Source organism: Odontesthes bonariensis, chromosome 8 (assembly GCF_027942865.1).
Source record: "Odontesthes bonariensis isolate fOdoBon6 chromosome 8, fOdoBon6.hap1, whole genome shotgun sequence".
NCBI lineage: Eukaryota > Metazoa > Chordata > Actinopteri > Atheriniformes > Atherinopsidae > Odontesthes > Odontesthes bonariensis.
The window spans coordinates 30,413,791-30,427,719 of record NC_134513.1 but is presented as its reverse complement, the minus strand read 5'-3'; the positions used below and the strand labels follow the sequence as shown (position 1 = coordinate 30,427,719).

The window sequence follows — 13,929 nt, the reverse complement described above, 5'->3', positions numbered from 1 at the left end:
ATCAAACTATTAAATGTGGTTTGCTGAATATCAGATCTCTCCTTTCGAAGTCTCTGTTAGTGAATGAGTTGATTTGTGATCATCATATTGATATATTTTGTCTTACAGAAACCTGGCTGCAGCAGGAGGATCATGTTAGCATTAATGAAGCAACTCCCTCTGACTGTTTAAATGTTCACATTCCTCGAACCACAGGCAGAGGAGGAGGAGTGGCAGCTATTTTCAGATCAGGGTTACTCATCAGTCCCAGACCCAAGATTAGTTTTAGCTCTTTTGAATATCTGATTCTCAGTTTTTCCCACGCAAAGTGGAAATCCCAGAAACCTCTTGTGTTTGTTGCTGTGTATCGTCCACCTGGCCCTTATTCTGAGTTTCTGTCTGAATTCTCAGAGTTTTTATCCCAGTTAGTGCTGAGTACAGATAAAGTCATTGTAGTGGGTGACTTTAATATTCATGTAGATGTTGAAAATGACAGCCTGAATATGAACTTTAATTCTATATTGGACTCTATTGGATTTTCTCAGAGTGTTCACAGACCGACTCACTGCCTTAATCACACCCTTGATCTTGTTCTGACTTATGGCATTGAGAGTGAACAGTTAACAGTGTTCCCTCATAACCCTGTCTTATCTGACCATTTTCTGATAACCTTTGAGTTTACATTACTTGACTATACAGTTTCTGAGAAGAAATTTACGTATAGAAGGTGTCTATCAGAGGATGCTGTAACTAGATTTAAAGAATTAATTCCATCATCCTTTTCTTCACTGCCATGTGCAGATATGACAGAGGACGACTACCTAGACTTTACTCCAGCAACACTTGACTCTCTTGTTGACAGCACTATAGTTTCAATGCGTACAGCACTGGACAATGTTGCCCCTCTGTAAAGGAAGGTAATCAGTCAGAAGAGGTTGGCTCCTTGGTATAATTCACAGCTGCGTGCTTTAAAGCAGACTGCAAGAAAGCTGGAGAGACAGTGGCGTTCCTCTAATTTAGAAGAGTCTCAGTTAGTCTGGAAAGATAGTTTAACAATGTATAAGAAAGCCCTTCGTAAAGCTAGAACTGCTTATTATTTATCATTGATAGAAGAGAATAAGAATAATCCCAGGTTTCTTTTCAGCACTGTAGCCAGTCTGACAAAGAGTCCGAGCTCTGCTGAGCCAGTTATTCCTTTAACTCTCAGCAGTGATGATTTCATGAGCTTCTTTATTAATAAAATTGTTTCTATCAGAGAGAAGATTGATGGAGTCCTTCCCACTATTATCAGTGATGTATCATCAAGTACAGCAGCTTTAGAAGTATCTTTAGAACCTGATTTGTATTTAGACGGCTTCTGCCCAGTTGATCTCTCTGATCTAACAACAGCAATAGTCTCTTCTAAACCATCAACTTGTGTTTTAGACCCAATCCCAACCAGACTGTTCAAGGAGGTTTTCCCATTAATTGACACTTCCATATTGGATTTGATCAATCTGTCTTTGTTGACAGGATATGTACCTGAGACTTTTAAGGTTGCTGTAATTAAACCTTTACTTAAAAAACCTACTCTTGATTCAGAAGTGTTGGCTCATTATAGACCTATATCCAATCTCCCTTTTATGTCTAAAGTTCTTGAAAAAATAGTTGCAGCTCAGCTTTGTGATCATTTACACAGAAATAATCTGTTTGAAGAGTTTCAGTCAGGATTCAGAGTGCATCATAGCACAGAAACTGCACTGCTGAAAGTTACCAATGATCTCCTCTTAGCCTCTGATAGCGGACTTGTGTCTGTGCTTGTCCTGTTGGATCTCAGTGCTGCATTTGATACGGTCGATCACAGTATCTTATTACACAGACTTGAACATGTTATTGGGATTAAAGGAACTGCATTAGGCTGGTTTAAATCATATTTATCTGATAGATTTCAGTTTGTTCTTGTAAATGAAGAATCTTCCTCACACACCAGAGTAAGTCATGGAGTTCCCCAGGGTTCTGTGCTTGGACCGATTCTTTTTACTTTATACATGCTTCCATTAGGTAACATTATTAGACAGCATGGCATAAATTTCCATTGCTATGCTGATGATACTCAGCTGTACTTATCTATGAAACCAGATGAAACCAATAGGTTGGTCAGACTACAAGCATGTCTTAAAGACATAAAGACCTGGATGACTCAGAACTGTCTGCTGCTAAATTCAGACAAAACTGAAGTCGTTATCTTTGGACCTGAGCGTTTCAGGGAGAAATTGTCTAGCTATATAGTTACTCTAGATGGTATTTCCTTGGCTTCTAGTTCTACAGTGAGGAACCTTGGAGTTATTTTTGACCAGAACTTATCATTTGACTCGCATATAAAACAGGTTTCTAGGACTGCCTTCTTTCACCTTCGTAATATTGTTAAAATCAGGAACATCTTGTCTCAGAGTGATGCAGAAAAACTAATTCATGCATTTGTTACTTCATGATTGGACTACTGTAATTCTTTATTATTGGGCTGTCCCACATATTCTCTGAAAAGCCTTCAGTTGATCCAAAATGCTGCAGCCAGAGTTTTGACGAGAACTAACAGGAGAGATCATATTTCTCCAGTTTTAGCTTCTCTTCATTGGCTCCCTGTTAAATTCAGAATAGAATTTAAGATTCTTCTCCTTACATATAAAGCTCTTAATGACCGAGCTCCATCATATCTTAAAGATCTCATTGTAAGATATTTTCCTAACAGAGCACTTCGTTCCCAAACTGCAGGTTTACTTGAGGTTCCCAGAGTTTCTAAAAGTAGAATGGGAGGCAGAGCCTTCAGTTATCAGGCCCCTCTATTGTGGAATAAGCTGCCAGTAAATGTCCGGGAAGCAGACACCCCTTCCACTTTTAAGACCAGGCTTAAAACTTTCCTTTTTGATAAAGCTTATAGTTAGGGATGGCTCAGATGATCCTGAAACATCCCATAGTTAAGCTGCTATAGGCCTAGACTGCTGGGGGGCTTCATCTGACACACCTTTCCTTACTTTACTCTCTTTATGTATATGTGATATTATTATGGTCATTAACTCGTGTTTCCCTGTTCCAACAGATATCCTTTGAATGGTGTTACAGTGCCGCCGCCGCTGCGGCCCTCCCCCCCTTTCTGTCTTCTCAAACCCCAGCTGGTCGAGGCGGATGGCCACCCTTCCTGAGTCTGGTTCTGCCAGAGGTTTCTTCCTGTTAAAAGGGAGTCGTTTCTCTCCACAGTCGCCTCAGGCACGCCGCTCAGGCCGGGAGATTGGACCGAAAAACAAAAAGTTTTCAGTGCAATCTGTTGGTTTTCTTAGCTAGGAAATTGTTTTTGAATTGGCTCTATATGAACGAATTGGATTATTTTATGAATTATGATTATTATTAATTAATTGAATTCCAATTGGCTTGAATTGGACTTACTATCTAAGTGCCTTGAGATGACATTTGTTGTATTTGGCGCTATATAAATAAAAATGAATTGAATTGAATTGAATCTCCGTTTTTCCACCATCCACTCGTCAGAGCTTATTACGTTCCTCGTGCACTCGCACTTAGCTAGGCTATGTAAGCCTCGCTTGGATTAGCCTCACCGAGATGCAGCTAAAATGTCTTTGAGGAACGACTTTAGGCTTAATTGGGAGATGGCGCTAGTTCAAGCGACGCTTTCCAGCTATAGCCTGGCTTTCTTTAGCTACTTTCTAGGAATACCCCCCTGGAGGCTCCTCTGTCTTTGGTCAAAATTGCACAAGCAAAGTGAAAAAACAATCTTTTTGTCATTTTGCTATGAAAGTCACACACAAACAAAAAAAATTCAAAAAGGCTGAGAGACCGAATGAGGGCACTTGGGAAAATATTTGACATTAAATCTCTTTCTTTAACAAGTCAGACCAGGAAGTTATCGACTACTTGTTGTGTGCTACTTTACTTGTTACCTACACAGCAGATATCAACCTTATGACAAACATAAAGAAATCGAACACACACTGTCATGAAGGGGTGAGAGGTTGTAATGATCGAGGCTACGCCCAGAGACAGCTACAGCAAGTCTCTGTGGCGCAATCGGCCAGCGCGTTCGGCTGTTAACCAAAAGGTTGGTGGTTTGAGCCCACCCAGGGAGGAGTGTGTGTACCAACAAATCTACTGGTCAGCAACCAGTTGTAGGTTGGGTAGCAAATCAAAAGATCTACTGGTTAACTTGTCCTACTGAACCCACAAGCTGTTGTTTGGTTAACAAGAGTTAAGGTGCCAAAGCATGCTGAGCTGTTTGATGAGAGATATTACAATTGTATTGTAACTGGTAATCTTGCTGTATTGCACCTCCTACTTTTCGGTTCAAGTTTGACATAGATCAGCAGCAGTTCACTCAAGTCTCATCACGCAAAAATACAGAACGCTTGCATCTTCCGCCATGAGGGGGCAGTCCAGCTCGAAGCCACGCCCACTGCCAACAAAAGCCAGGCAGAGTCTCTGTGGCGCAATTTGTTAGCACGTTCAGCTGTTAACCGAAAGGTTGGTGGTTCAAGCCCACCCAGGGATGTTCTGACTTATGCGTATTACGTGAGTTAATGCAAACATTCTGCCGCCAAAACGCTCTCCTTATGCATTATACACGCTCCTTGGCAAAATATTTCTCCAAGGGTGACCTGTTAAGTGCAGTGTAATGCATGACTCAACCTGGAGACTCCTCTGTCTTTTGTCAAAATTGCACAAGCAAAGTGAAAAAACAACCTTTTCCTCATGTTGCTATGAAAGTCACACACAAACAAAAAAAACTCATGAAGGCTGAGAGACCGAATGAGGGCACTTGGGAAAAAAATTGACATCAAACCTCTTTCTTTAACAAGTCAGACCAGGAAGTTATCAGCCCCTTTCACACTGAGATCCACTACCTTAGCGGGTCCAAATTGCCACTTCGTCCCGTGTCGAGCAATGTGAACGCTTGGCGTATTAGGTGACCCGTGTCGCCTGAAGCCGAGTTCAGGGGGCGTTGCCTAGTGGCAGAGCATCACACGAAACACACTCTCCCATCTTTCTCGCCAGCCCTTCCACCAGAGGTCCATCTTTCACCGTCCCCGAAATGTGGCGGAAAATAACGTCCTCTGCTCGGAGGCTGAGGAGCTCGCGGACCTCCTTGTCTCCCCGGTTGGCCATCTTCAAAAATGTCTCGAACTTGATGTAGGCTAAAACAGAGTAAAACTTGTCCTCACCTGTCGCTGTTGTTCTGAATCAGCTGTCCATTCTGTCTTTTAAACTCCTCACGTCACGCCACGCCCACGTCCGACCCAAGTGAATTGCTTCCACATCAAACTCGGCTCGGCAAAAAGACTAGGGTCCGACGCGGGTCGAATGGCGAGTCGAGTTGACACCCCAGCCCGGATCGTCAGTGTGAAAGGAACAGCGGACACGCTAAATTCGTGAATTAAACGCGGGTTATTCCTCAGTGTGAAAGGGGCTACTGTGAAGGAGAGGGCATGAGAGTGTTAGAAATAGCAGGCCATGGATGGTGTGATTGTAATAGCTAACGTTAGCGTTAGCGTTAGCTAGCTAGCTAGCTAGCGAACCAAAACAGGCATAACATCAGCCTGTTCAGGCCATGGTTAACCATGGTTATGGTCTTCACTTTTGGGACCCTCTGGTGTCCCTCGGCTCAAATTGACCCGGGACATATTTGGAGCTTTAAAAACAATTCTAACATAACATTTTATTTCATAAACCATGAACATATCGTTATACTTTATCTAATCTGCATCTTCCAAAAAGTTGAGGACTTTATAAAAGCACATACTTTATGCTTTACTGAAGAAAGGGATGATGTGTATTTGTTCAAGGTGCTCTGTATTTAGTCTGACCTACAACTGGTCACCACAGGACGATCATCTTCAACATCAGTGCTCAGTGGCAGCTGCAGAAGTATGTGTAGAAACCTGATCTGTATTTAGACTGTTTCTGTCCAGTCCAGCTCTCTGAGCCGACAAAAAAAATAAACTCTTCTGAACCATCAACTTGTATTTTAGACCCATTCTCACCAGACTGTTCAAGCAGGTTTTCCCCTGAATCCACAGCTCCACATTGGATTTGATCAGTCCACCACAGAGTTTTCAGATTGCTGGAATTAAACCTTTACTTGAAACTTTACTTTTGCTCTGGAAGCAGAAATTCCCCTTAAAGTTCTCTGAGCCATGATTGGTGTTGGCAGCAGAGGCCTTAGAGGGAGTCCCCTCCCTCTGAGTGCTGCCAACAGAGGGAGTGGGATAGCTTCCTGAATCTGTAAACTTCCTCTTGCCGTGTTGAGTTGCAAAGGCCTGGGGATGATTCTGCACAAGCTGGACATCCTCTGAGTGAGGAGTCCCAGCAGCAGCAGAGACCTCTGACTGCTCCTCTAACAACAGCAGATTTTCTGTGTTGGGTGTGTTGGAAGCAGCAGAGACCTGGGATTGATGGTGTTCTGAGCTCGCTGTTACAGCTTCTGGCCTGTTGGCGGGTTCCTCACAACTTTCCTCTTTGCCACTTTCAAAGGGATATATGTAGAAACCCTCAGACTCATTTTCCAGAATCTCTTCATCTACTATGTCACCCCACAGAAGTGCAGGAGAGGATATTCTGCTTTGACGCATTTTCCTTGTTGTTTTTTAGCGTTTGTCTAAATGACTTTTTAAGTACGTGTTGTTTTTCAGGCGCTTTGTCTTTCAGGCTTTTAGAAACTACAGTGATGTCATGTCCTCTGATGTCATGTTTCCACTGTGATGTCATGCAAAACTGTGAAGTCATAATCAGTGATGACATCACTTCTTGTGATTTCAGAAGCAGTGGTGCTCTGTTCTCAGTCAGCAGTCATCACGTGTGCTGTTTTGCTGTCTTTTTCAGCTATATGATCTGAACTGTAAATAATATGCAACACATGTTCATAGAGCCCAGGCAATGGTGGCAAACATGGGTTGTATGAAAGCTGTATGAGATGTAAATGAAAACAGAAGCAGGGATCCTTTATATATATGTGAATAAAAATGGGACAACAGTAACTGAACCTGAATGCATCATTGTCCAGGTCAGTAATAATGTGCTTATTGTATGTTACGGTGTTCCAAGTGAGGGTCAGACTGGAGAAAGTGTCATGAAGCTGCCACCCTTAAAGAATCAATAAAAGCTCTGAATACCAAAGCATCTCAGTGTCATTCCAGTGTCATCTCTCTAAGTAATGATGGAAGAAGCAGAAGCTTCAGCTGCTCCTCCTGAGCTCCACTTTCCATGTTGTCCACACTGACTGTGAATCAGAAGCAGCACAACAGCCACATCTGCAGCTTGTTGCTGAAAAGCTGCTCTGACAACATTCACAGCCCAATAAGCAGCACAGTGACAGCAATGTAGTTGTGTTTGGGAGTCAGAGGAAATCTCAGGTTCCCACCATGTGAGTGAAGGACAGACTGCAGCACTGATAAAAATGTCCGTTTGAAATGAATTCCCAGCATCAGTGTGTCAGTGGAACTGAAGGTGAACTGTCTGAGAGCTGAACACTGACAGCACTTTGTTTGCATGATGGAAACAGGATGAAGAACAAAATGACAAACTAAATCCATCATGTCAGAAGACAGAGTGGGAAAAGAACGAGTCGATAGAAATTGAGCTCCATTATTGAATGAAGTCAAACACGTTGAAGAGTTCAATCAGAGTTGAGGAGCTGTGTGGATTTGTAGTTGTGCATTTTCATCCCAGCTGTTAAATAACAGATAACAGAGTGTGTTACTAAATTCACCACCAAGCTGAATGTGTTTGTGGGAACATGAATGTTTTTTAGGCTTTCTGCATCATGTGACCCCGATTTGTTTTTCATCTGCCGTCAGATTCAAATGAAGACCATGAAACCACACAGCAGCTTCAGCTGAGCTGTCACTCAGCAGCAGCGGACTTCTCTGTGGGCCGCAGGGGCTGCTGGGAGCTCTGAGGAGCTGTTAGAAAGCACGGGGGGGGGCCCTGCTCTGATCTCACAGCTCGTCCTTGTTTGGCCTGAGCTGCATCAGAGCGTCACTTCTCCCCAGGTTCACCAGAGGAAGCAGCGCTGCACAAAATGCTTTTCCTCCCAGCCGCTGCTCTGTGCTGTCTGTGTTCAGGTGAGTGTTTCCAGCCAATCAGGAGCCAACAAACTCCACCTGGAGCAAACACTGTCACTTCATCTGTCTGTCTGTGTCTCTACAGCGCTGGTTGCCATGGCAGCAGAGCTGATTCAGGACCGGTTAACACTGACCAGGAGAGTTGGTCATTAATGGTGATGTATTCTGGTACCAGAAGAAAGAACCAGAAACATTCAGACTGATTCTTGATATTAATAAAGATAGTGGTGATGTTTATAAAGGTTATGGTCATCCCCAGGAAGATGATTTCTCAGCTGTGAATAAACAGAGCAGCTGTGAGTTGCAGATACAGAAAGTTAAACTCCATCATTTAGCCACCTACTGCTGCAGGTGTTGGAAGTCTGGTCTCCACAGGGAGAAATGATCCCTGCAGCCTGTACAAAAACCTTCAGATGAAAACATCCAAAGTGAAAAGAGAGAAAGATCTTCCTTCCAGGTCCCCACATTTCATTCAGCTTAGTTGTCTCTAAAGCTGCTCGTCTCTGACTGAATCAAGGCAAGGCAATTTTATTTCTGGAGCACAATTCATACACAAGGCAATTCAAAGTGCTGTACAGCTACATCAAATCACAGGAAGGCAATAAAATCATAAAAGAAGGCAATCACACTGACAGCTTCTCATTTCCACTGATGGATGTTTATCAAATCCATCAGAATCAAACAAAGTGAGATGTAACCAGGTCAAGCTGGAAGCAAAGAGAATACAACAGGTGACAGATTTTACACGCTGGCTTTTCTTTAAATTCAGGTGGAACTGCAGGTAGTGATGGCAGCTGGGTTTATGGATCATTTCATTACTGATCATTTCTAACAACTTTAACTTTACTATTCCAAAGGAAGAAAAACACAGAATATAAACACATCAACATGATATACATCATCATCCAGTCAGAGTCTCTCTGCACACAAGCTGCTGCTGCTTCATCCTCTCAGCTCACATCGTCCCATTCATCACCATCACTGAAGAGATGGCTTCCATCTGTAGAGATAAGAAAGAAGAGAGGAGATAAACGAGTGTTTCAGAGCATCCTCAGCTGCCATCAGCTTTAATAAATATAATAAATTATAAATAAAGTCTCATAAAATACTGCTGAGAGCTGCATGGTCCTCCAACCCTCTACTGACCTCAGAGTCTGCAGTTTGTTGTGTGGACTCTTCACAAGATCAGACAGCTCCTTCACTGCGGATTCATTCAGGTAGTTCCTCCTCAGGTCCAGTTCTGTCAGATGGGAGGGGTTGGACTTCAGAGCAGAGACCAGAGAAGCACAGCTGATCTCTGACAACCTGCAGCGCCTCAATCTGAATGAAGAATAAAACATTATTTAATGAATCATCATTTAATCAACTAAACCACTGAAGAAGAAAACAGACTTTACCATGAAGACCAGCACAACTTTCACATCATATTAATCTGGACAAACAACTAAAACATGGTGTCTGACCTCAGAGTCTTCAGTCCACAGTGAGGACTCTGCAGAAAGCTGCACAGCTCCTTCTCTGCAGAGTCACTGATGGTGTTCAGACTCAGGTCCAGTTCTGTCAGATGGGAGGGGTTGGACTTCAGAGCAGAGACCACAGAAGCACAGCTGATCTCTGACAACCTGCAGTTCCTCAATCTGAATAAAGAATAAAACATGTGAGCTGAAGCCAACAGGATGCAGGTTAAAACAGTCCAACAGAACAAGTGAAAAAGAGCTCTCATTAATATTAATGACAACATGCTGCTGCTTCAATAAAGACGGAGTGACTTCAGCTCTTAAACTCTGCCAGCTCCACCAGTGGCTCCATCCATACAAACTCATGTTGTGCAGCCAAATGATTCAAGTTTCAAAGAAAACAAACATGTCAGGAGGAACTTTGGAGCAAATGGGAACTAACTGATAGAAATGGAGATCAGGTTCACTGTTTTATTGAAGGTTAAAGGCACAAAAACATGGTGCAGTGATGTTTAATGGAATCATGGAATCAAACTTCTTTAAAGAGTCGACAGCAGCAGAACTTGTCACTGTGACTTGTTGTGTTTGAATATCTCAGTCAGTCCAAACATTACAGAGCCTTAGAAAAGTGTTGGAAGCATCCAGAGGTTGACTGATTGATCAGTTTGGCTGATTAATGGATGCTGATGGACGCTTTGACTAACTATCAGAATCAGTCAGGTATCCTGGCAGTCAGGATTTAACCCCCCTGTCAGCGGACGTCCTGGCTCTCAAAGCAGGTCAGCAGCAAAAGTTTGAAAGTGAAAAAACGGATCAGAAGGTGGAAAAAAGTTCAGAATCTGACAGAAAGTTTGAATCTAAAAACAGAAAACATCTCAAATATGAAGAAATGAGACTAACGTGGAAATAAAACACTATGAAAGAAGAAGGAACTTTATATTCAAACTGAAATAAACGTCTGCTGCACTTTTTTTCACTTTGAATCTGGTTCTTTGTTCCTCAGAGAAACTGATGAAGCTTCATGTTTCTTATCTGCTGTTTCTCAGCCTGCATTCACTCACATGCTGCTCACAGCAACTCTGAGCTCTTACTGAATAAAACAGGTGGGAACAGCTCCCACACAGCCAGCAGGGAAACAGAACAGCATGTATCTGCAGTGATGAAGCAGTCCCTGCCTCCCTCCTTCATGCCAGCTCAGTGATCATCCTTTGTGTCTGTGTTGGGCTCACCTGCACAGGGTCGCAGCACTTCACCTGTTCAGCTTCTCTTTGGCTGCACAGCTATCAAACACTGACTCTGCTCCATGTTTTCACACATTTCTCACCTGATGGAAAGCTGCTCACACACACTCACAGCCTCCTTCCATCTGTTGTTACCTAGCAACAAGTTAGCTCACAGCTTTTCTTCCATCCATCGTCCAATCATGTTATTCTTCTTCTGATAAACTCTTCTTTGTGTTTTCCTCACAGTCACTAAATGTCAGCATCACTTTCAGTTGGACTTGACATTGTGTAACAGAGGGAATTATTGATAGAATTCATGAAATAAAGCTCAACTGAAAGTGATTTCCTTTCAGTTATTAGTGGGAGAAGGTTTTTGGCTGGATTTTGTCATCATGAATGAATCTGACTGAAGATAACTGCTGCTGTGATGAAAGCTGCTTTCTAACCAAGTCAAAGATTGTTCATTTCCAACAGTGTTGGAGGGGAGTTTGTTAGTATCAGCTGATTAACGGGCTTTTGGAGTTTTGCTGCTCCAAACTGTTGTTATTGTTTCAGCCAGAAATATTCACCAACTCTGGAGCTCTAGAAGCATCAGCCAGTGATTCTAGATGTGTTTCTGTCTGACAGATTCACTGTGTTTTCTTATTATTTAATGAATTATCATTTCATCAACTAAACCACTGCAGAAGAAAACAGACTTTACCATGAAGACCAGCACAACTTTCACATCATATTAATCTGAACAAACAACTAAAACATGGTGTCTGACCTCAGAGTCTTCAGTCCACAGTGAGGACTCTGCAGAAATCTGCACAGCTCCTTCACTGCAGAGCAACTGATGTTGTTCCCGCTCAGGTCCAGTTCTGTCAGATGGGAGGGGTTGGACTTCAGAGCAGAGACCACAGAAGCACAGCTGATCTCTGACAAACCACAGAGCTCCAATCTGAATAAAGAATAAAACATCTGAGCTGAAGCCAACAGTATGCAGGTTAAAACAGTACAACAGAACAAGTGAAAAAGAGCTCTCATTAATATTAATAACAACATGCTGCTGCTTCAATAAAGACGGAGTGACTTCAGCTCTTAAACTCTGCCAGCTCCACCAGTGGCTCCATCCATACAAACTCATGTTGTGCAGCCAAATGATTCAAGTTTCAAAGAAAACAAACATGTCAGGAGGAACTTTGGAGCAAATGGGAACAAACTGATAGAAATGGAGATCGAGTTCACTGTTTTATTGAAGGTTAAAGGCACAAAAACATGGTGCAGTGATGTTTATTGGAATCATGGAATCAAACTTCTTTAAAGATTTGACAGCAGCAGAACTTGTTACTGTGACTTGTTGTGTTTGAATATCTCAGTCAGTCCAAACATTACAGAGCCTTAGAAAAGTGTTGGAAGCATCCAGAGGTGGACTGATTGATCAGTTTGGCTTATTAATGGATGCTGATGGACGCTTTGACTAACTATCAGAATCAGTCAGGTATTCTGGCAGTCAGGATTTAACCCCCCTGTCAGCTGACGTCCTGGCTCTCAAAGCAGGTCAGCAGCAAAAGTTTGAAAGTGAAAAAACGGATCAGAAGGTGGAAAAAAGTTCAGAATCTGACAGAAAGTTTGAATCTGAAAACAGAAAACATCTCAAATATGAAGAAATTAGACTAAAGTGGAAATAAAAACACTATGAAAGAAGAAGGAAATTTACATTCAAACTGAAATAAACGTCTGCTGCACTTTTTTTCACTTTGAATCCCATTTTTTGTTCCTCAGAGAAACTGATGAAGCTTCATGTTTCTTATCTGCTGTTTCTCAGCCTTCATTCACTCACATGCTGCTCACAGCAACTCTGAGCTCTTACTGAATAAAACAGGTGGGAACAGCTCCCACACAGCCAGCAGGGGAACAGAACAGCATGTATCTGCAGTGATGCAGCAGTCCCTGCCTCCCTCCTTCATGGCAGCTCAGTGATCATCCTTTGTGTCTGTGTTGGGCTCACCTGCACAGGGTCGCAGCACTTCACCTGTTCAGCTTCTCTTTGGCTGCACAGCTATCAAACACTGACTCTGCTGCATGTTTTCACACATTTCTCACCTGATGGAAAGCTGCTCACACACACTCACAGCCTGCTTCCATCTGCTGTTACCTAGCAACAAGTTAGCTCACAGCTTTTCTTCCATCCATCGTCCAATCATGTTATTCTTCTTCTGATAAACTCTTCTTTGTGTTTTCCTCACAGTCACTAAATGTCAGCATCACTTTCAGTTGGACTTGACATTGTGTAACAGAGGGAATTATTGATAGAGTTCATGAAATAAAGCTCAACTGAAAGTGATTTCCTTTCAGTTATTAGTGGGAGAAGCTTTTTGGCTGGATTTTGTCATCATGAATGAATCTGACTGAAGATAACTGCTGCTGTGATGAAAGTTGCTTTCTAACCAAGTCAAAGATTGTTCATTTCCAACAGTGTTGGAGGGGAGTTTGTTAGTATCAGCTGATTAACGGGCTTTTGGAGTTTTGCTGCTCCAAACTGTTGTTATTATTTCAGACAGAAATATTCACCAACTCTGGAGCTCTAGAAGCATCAGCCAGTAATTCTAGATTTGTTTCTGTCTGACAGATTCACTGTGTTTTCTCATTATTTAATGAATCATCATTTCATCAACTAAACCACTGAAGAAGAAAACAGACTTTACCATGAAGACCAGCACAACTTTCACATCATATTAATCTGAACAAACAACTAAAACATGGTGTCTGACCTCAGAGTCTTCAGTCCACAGTGAGGACTCTGCAGAAAGCTGCACAGCTCCTTCGCTGCAGAGTCACTGATGGTGTTCAGACTCAGGTCCAGTTCTGTCAGATGGGAGGGGTTGGACTTCAGAGCAGAGACCACAGAAGCACAGCTGATCTCTGACAACCTGCAGTTCTCCAATCTGAATAAAGAATAAAACATGTGAGCTGAAGCCAACAGGATGCAGGTTAAAACAGTCAAACAGAACAAGTGAAAAAGAGCTCTCATTAATATTAATAGACAACATGCTGCTGCTTCAATAAAGGCGGAGTGACTTCAGCTCTTAAACTCTGCCAGCTCCACCAGTGGCTCCATCCATACAAACTCATGTTGTGCAGCCAAATGATTCAAGTTTCAAAGAAAACAAACATGTCAGG

The 13,929-nt window shown here is 42.5% G+C and overlaps 2 protein-coding genes and 1 long non-coding RNA gene across 5 annotated transcripts in view; 1 reads left to right on the top strand and 2 right to left on the bottom strand.

The window, feature by feature from the left end:
- LOC142385541 (protein NLRC3-like) overlaps positions 1–13,929 on the top strand; it is a 197,274-nt gene that overhangs the window by 53,403 nt on the left and 129,942 nt on the right. The gene's annotated exons all lie outside the window — the stretch shown is intronic.
- On the bottom strand, positions 8,597–9,400 carry LOC142385549 (uncharacterized). The gene is made up of 2 exons (XR_012770210.1): positions 9,231–9,400; positions 8,597–9,084 (listed from the first exon to the last, which is right to left on the bottom strand). It is a non-coding gene; the product is annotated as an uncharacterized LOC142385549 (long non-coding RNA).
- The window catches only part of LOC142385907 (NLR family CARD domain-containing protein 3-like), a 43,739-nt gene continuing 41,324 nt past the window's right edge, over positions 11,515–13,929 (bottom strand). Inside the window, exons 9-10 of the mRNA XM_075472590.1 lie at positions 13,521–13,694; positions 11,515–11,707 (exon numbers count right to left, since the gene is read on the bottom strand). Of these exons, the coding sequence (XP_075328705.1) occupies positions 11,515–11,707; positions 13,521–13,694 (367 nt within the window). The remainder of the gene's footprint in view (positions 11,708–13,520; positions 13,695–13,929) is intronic.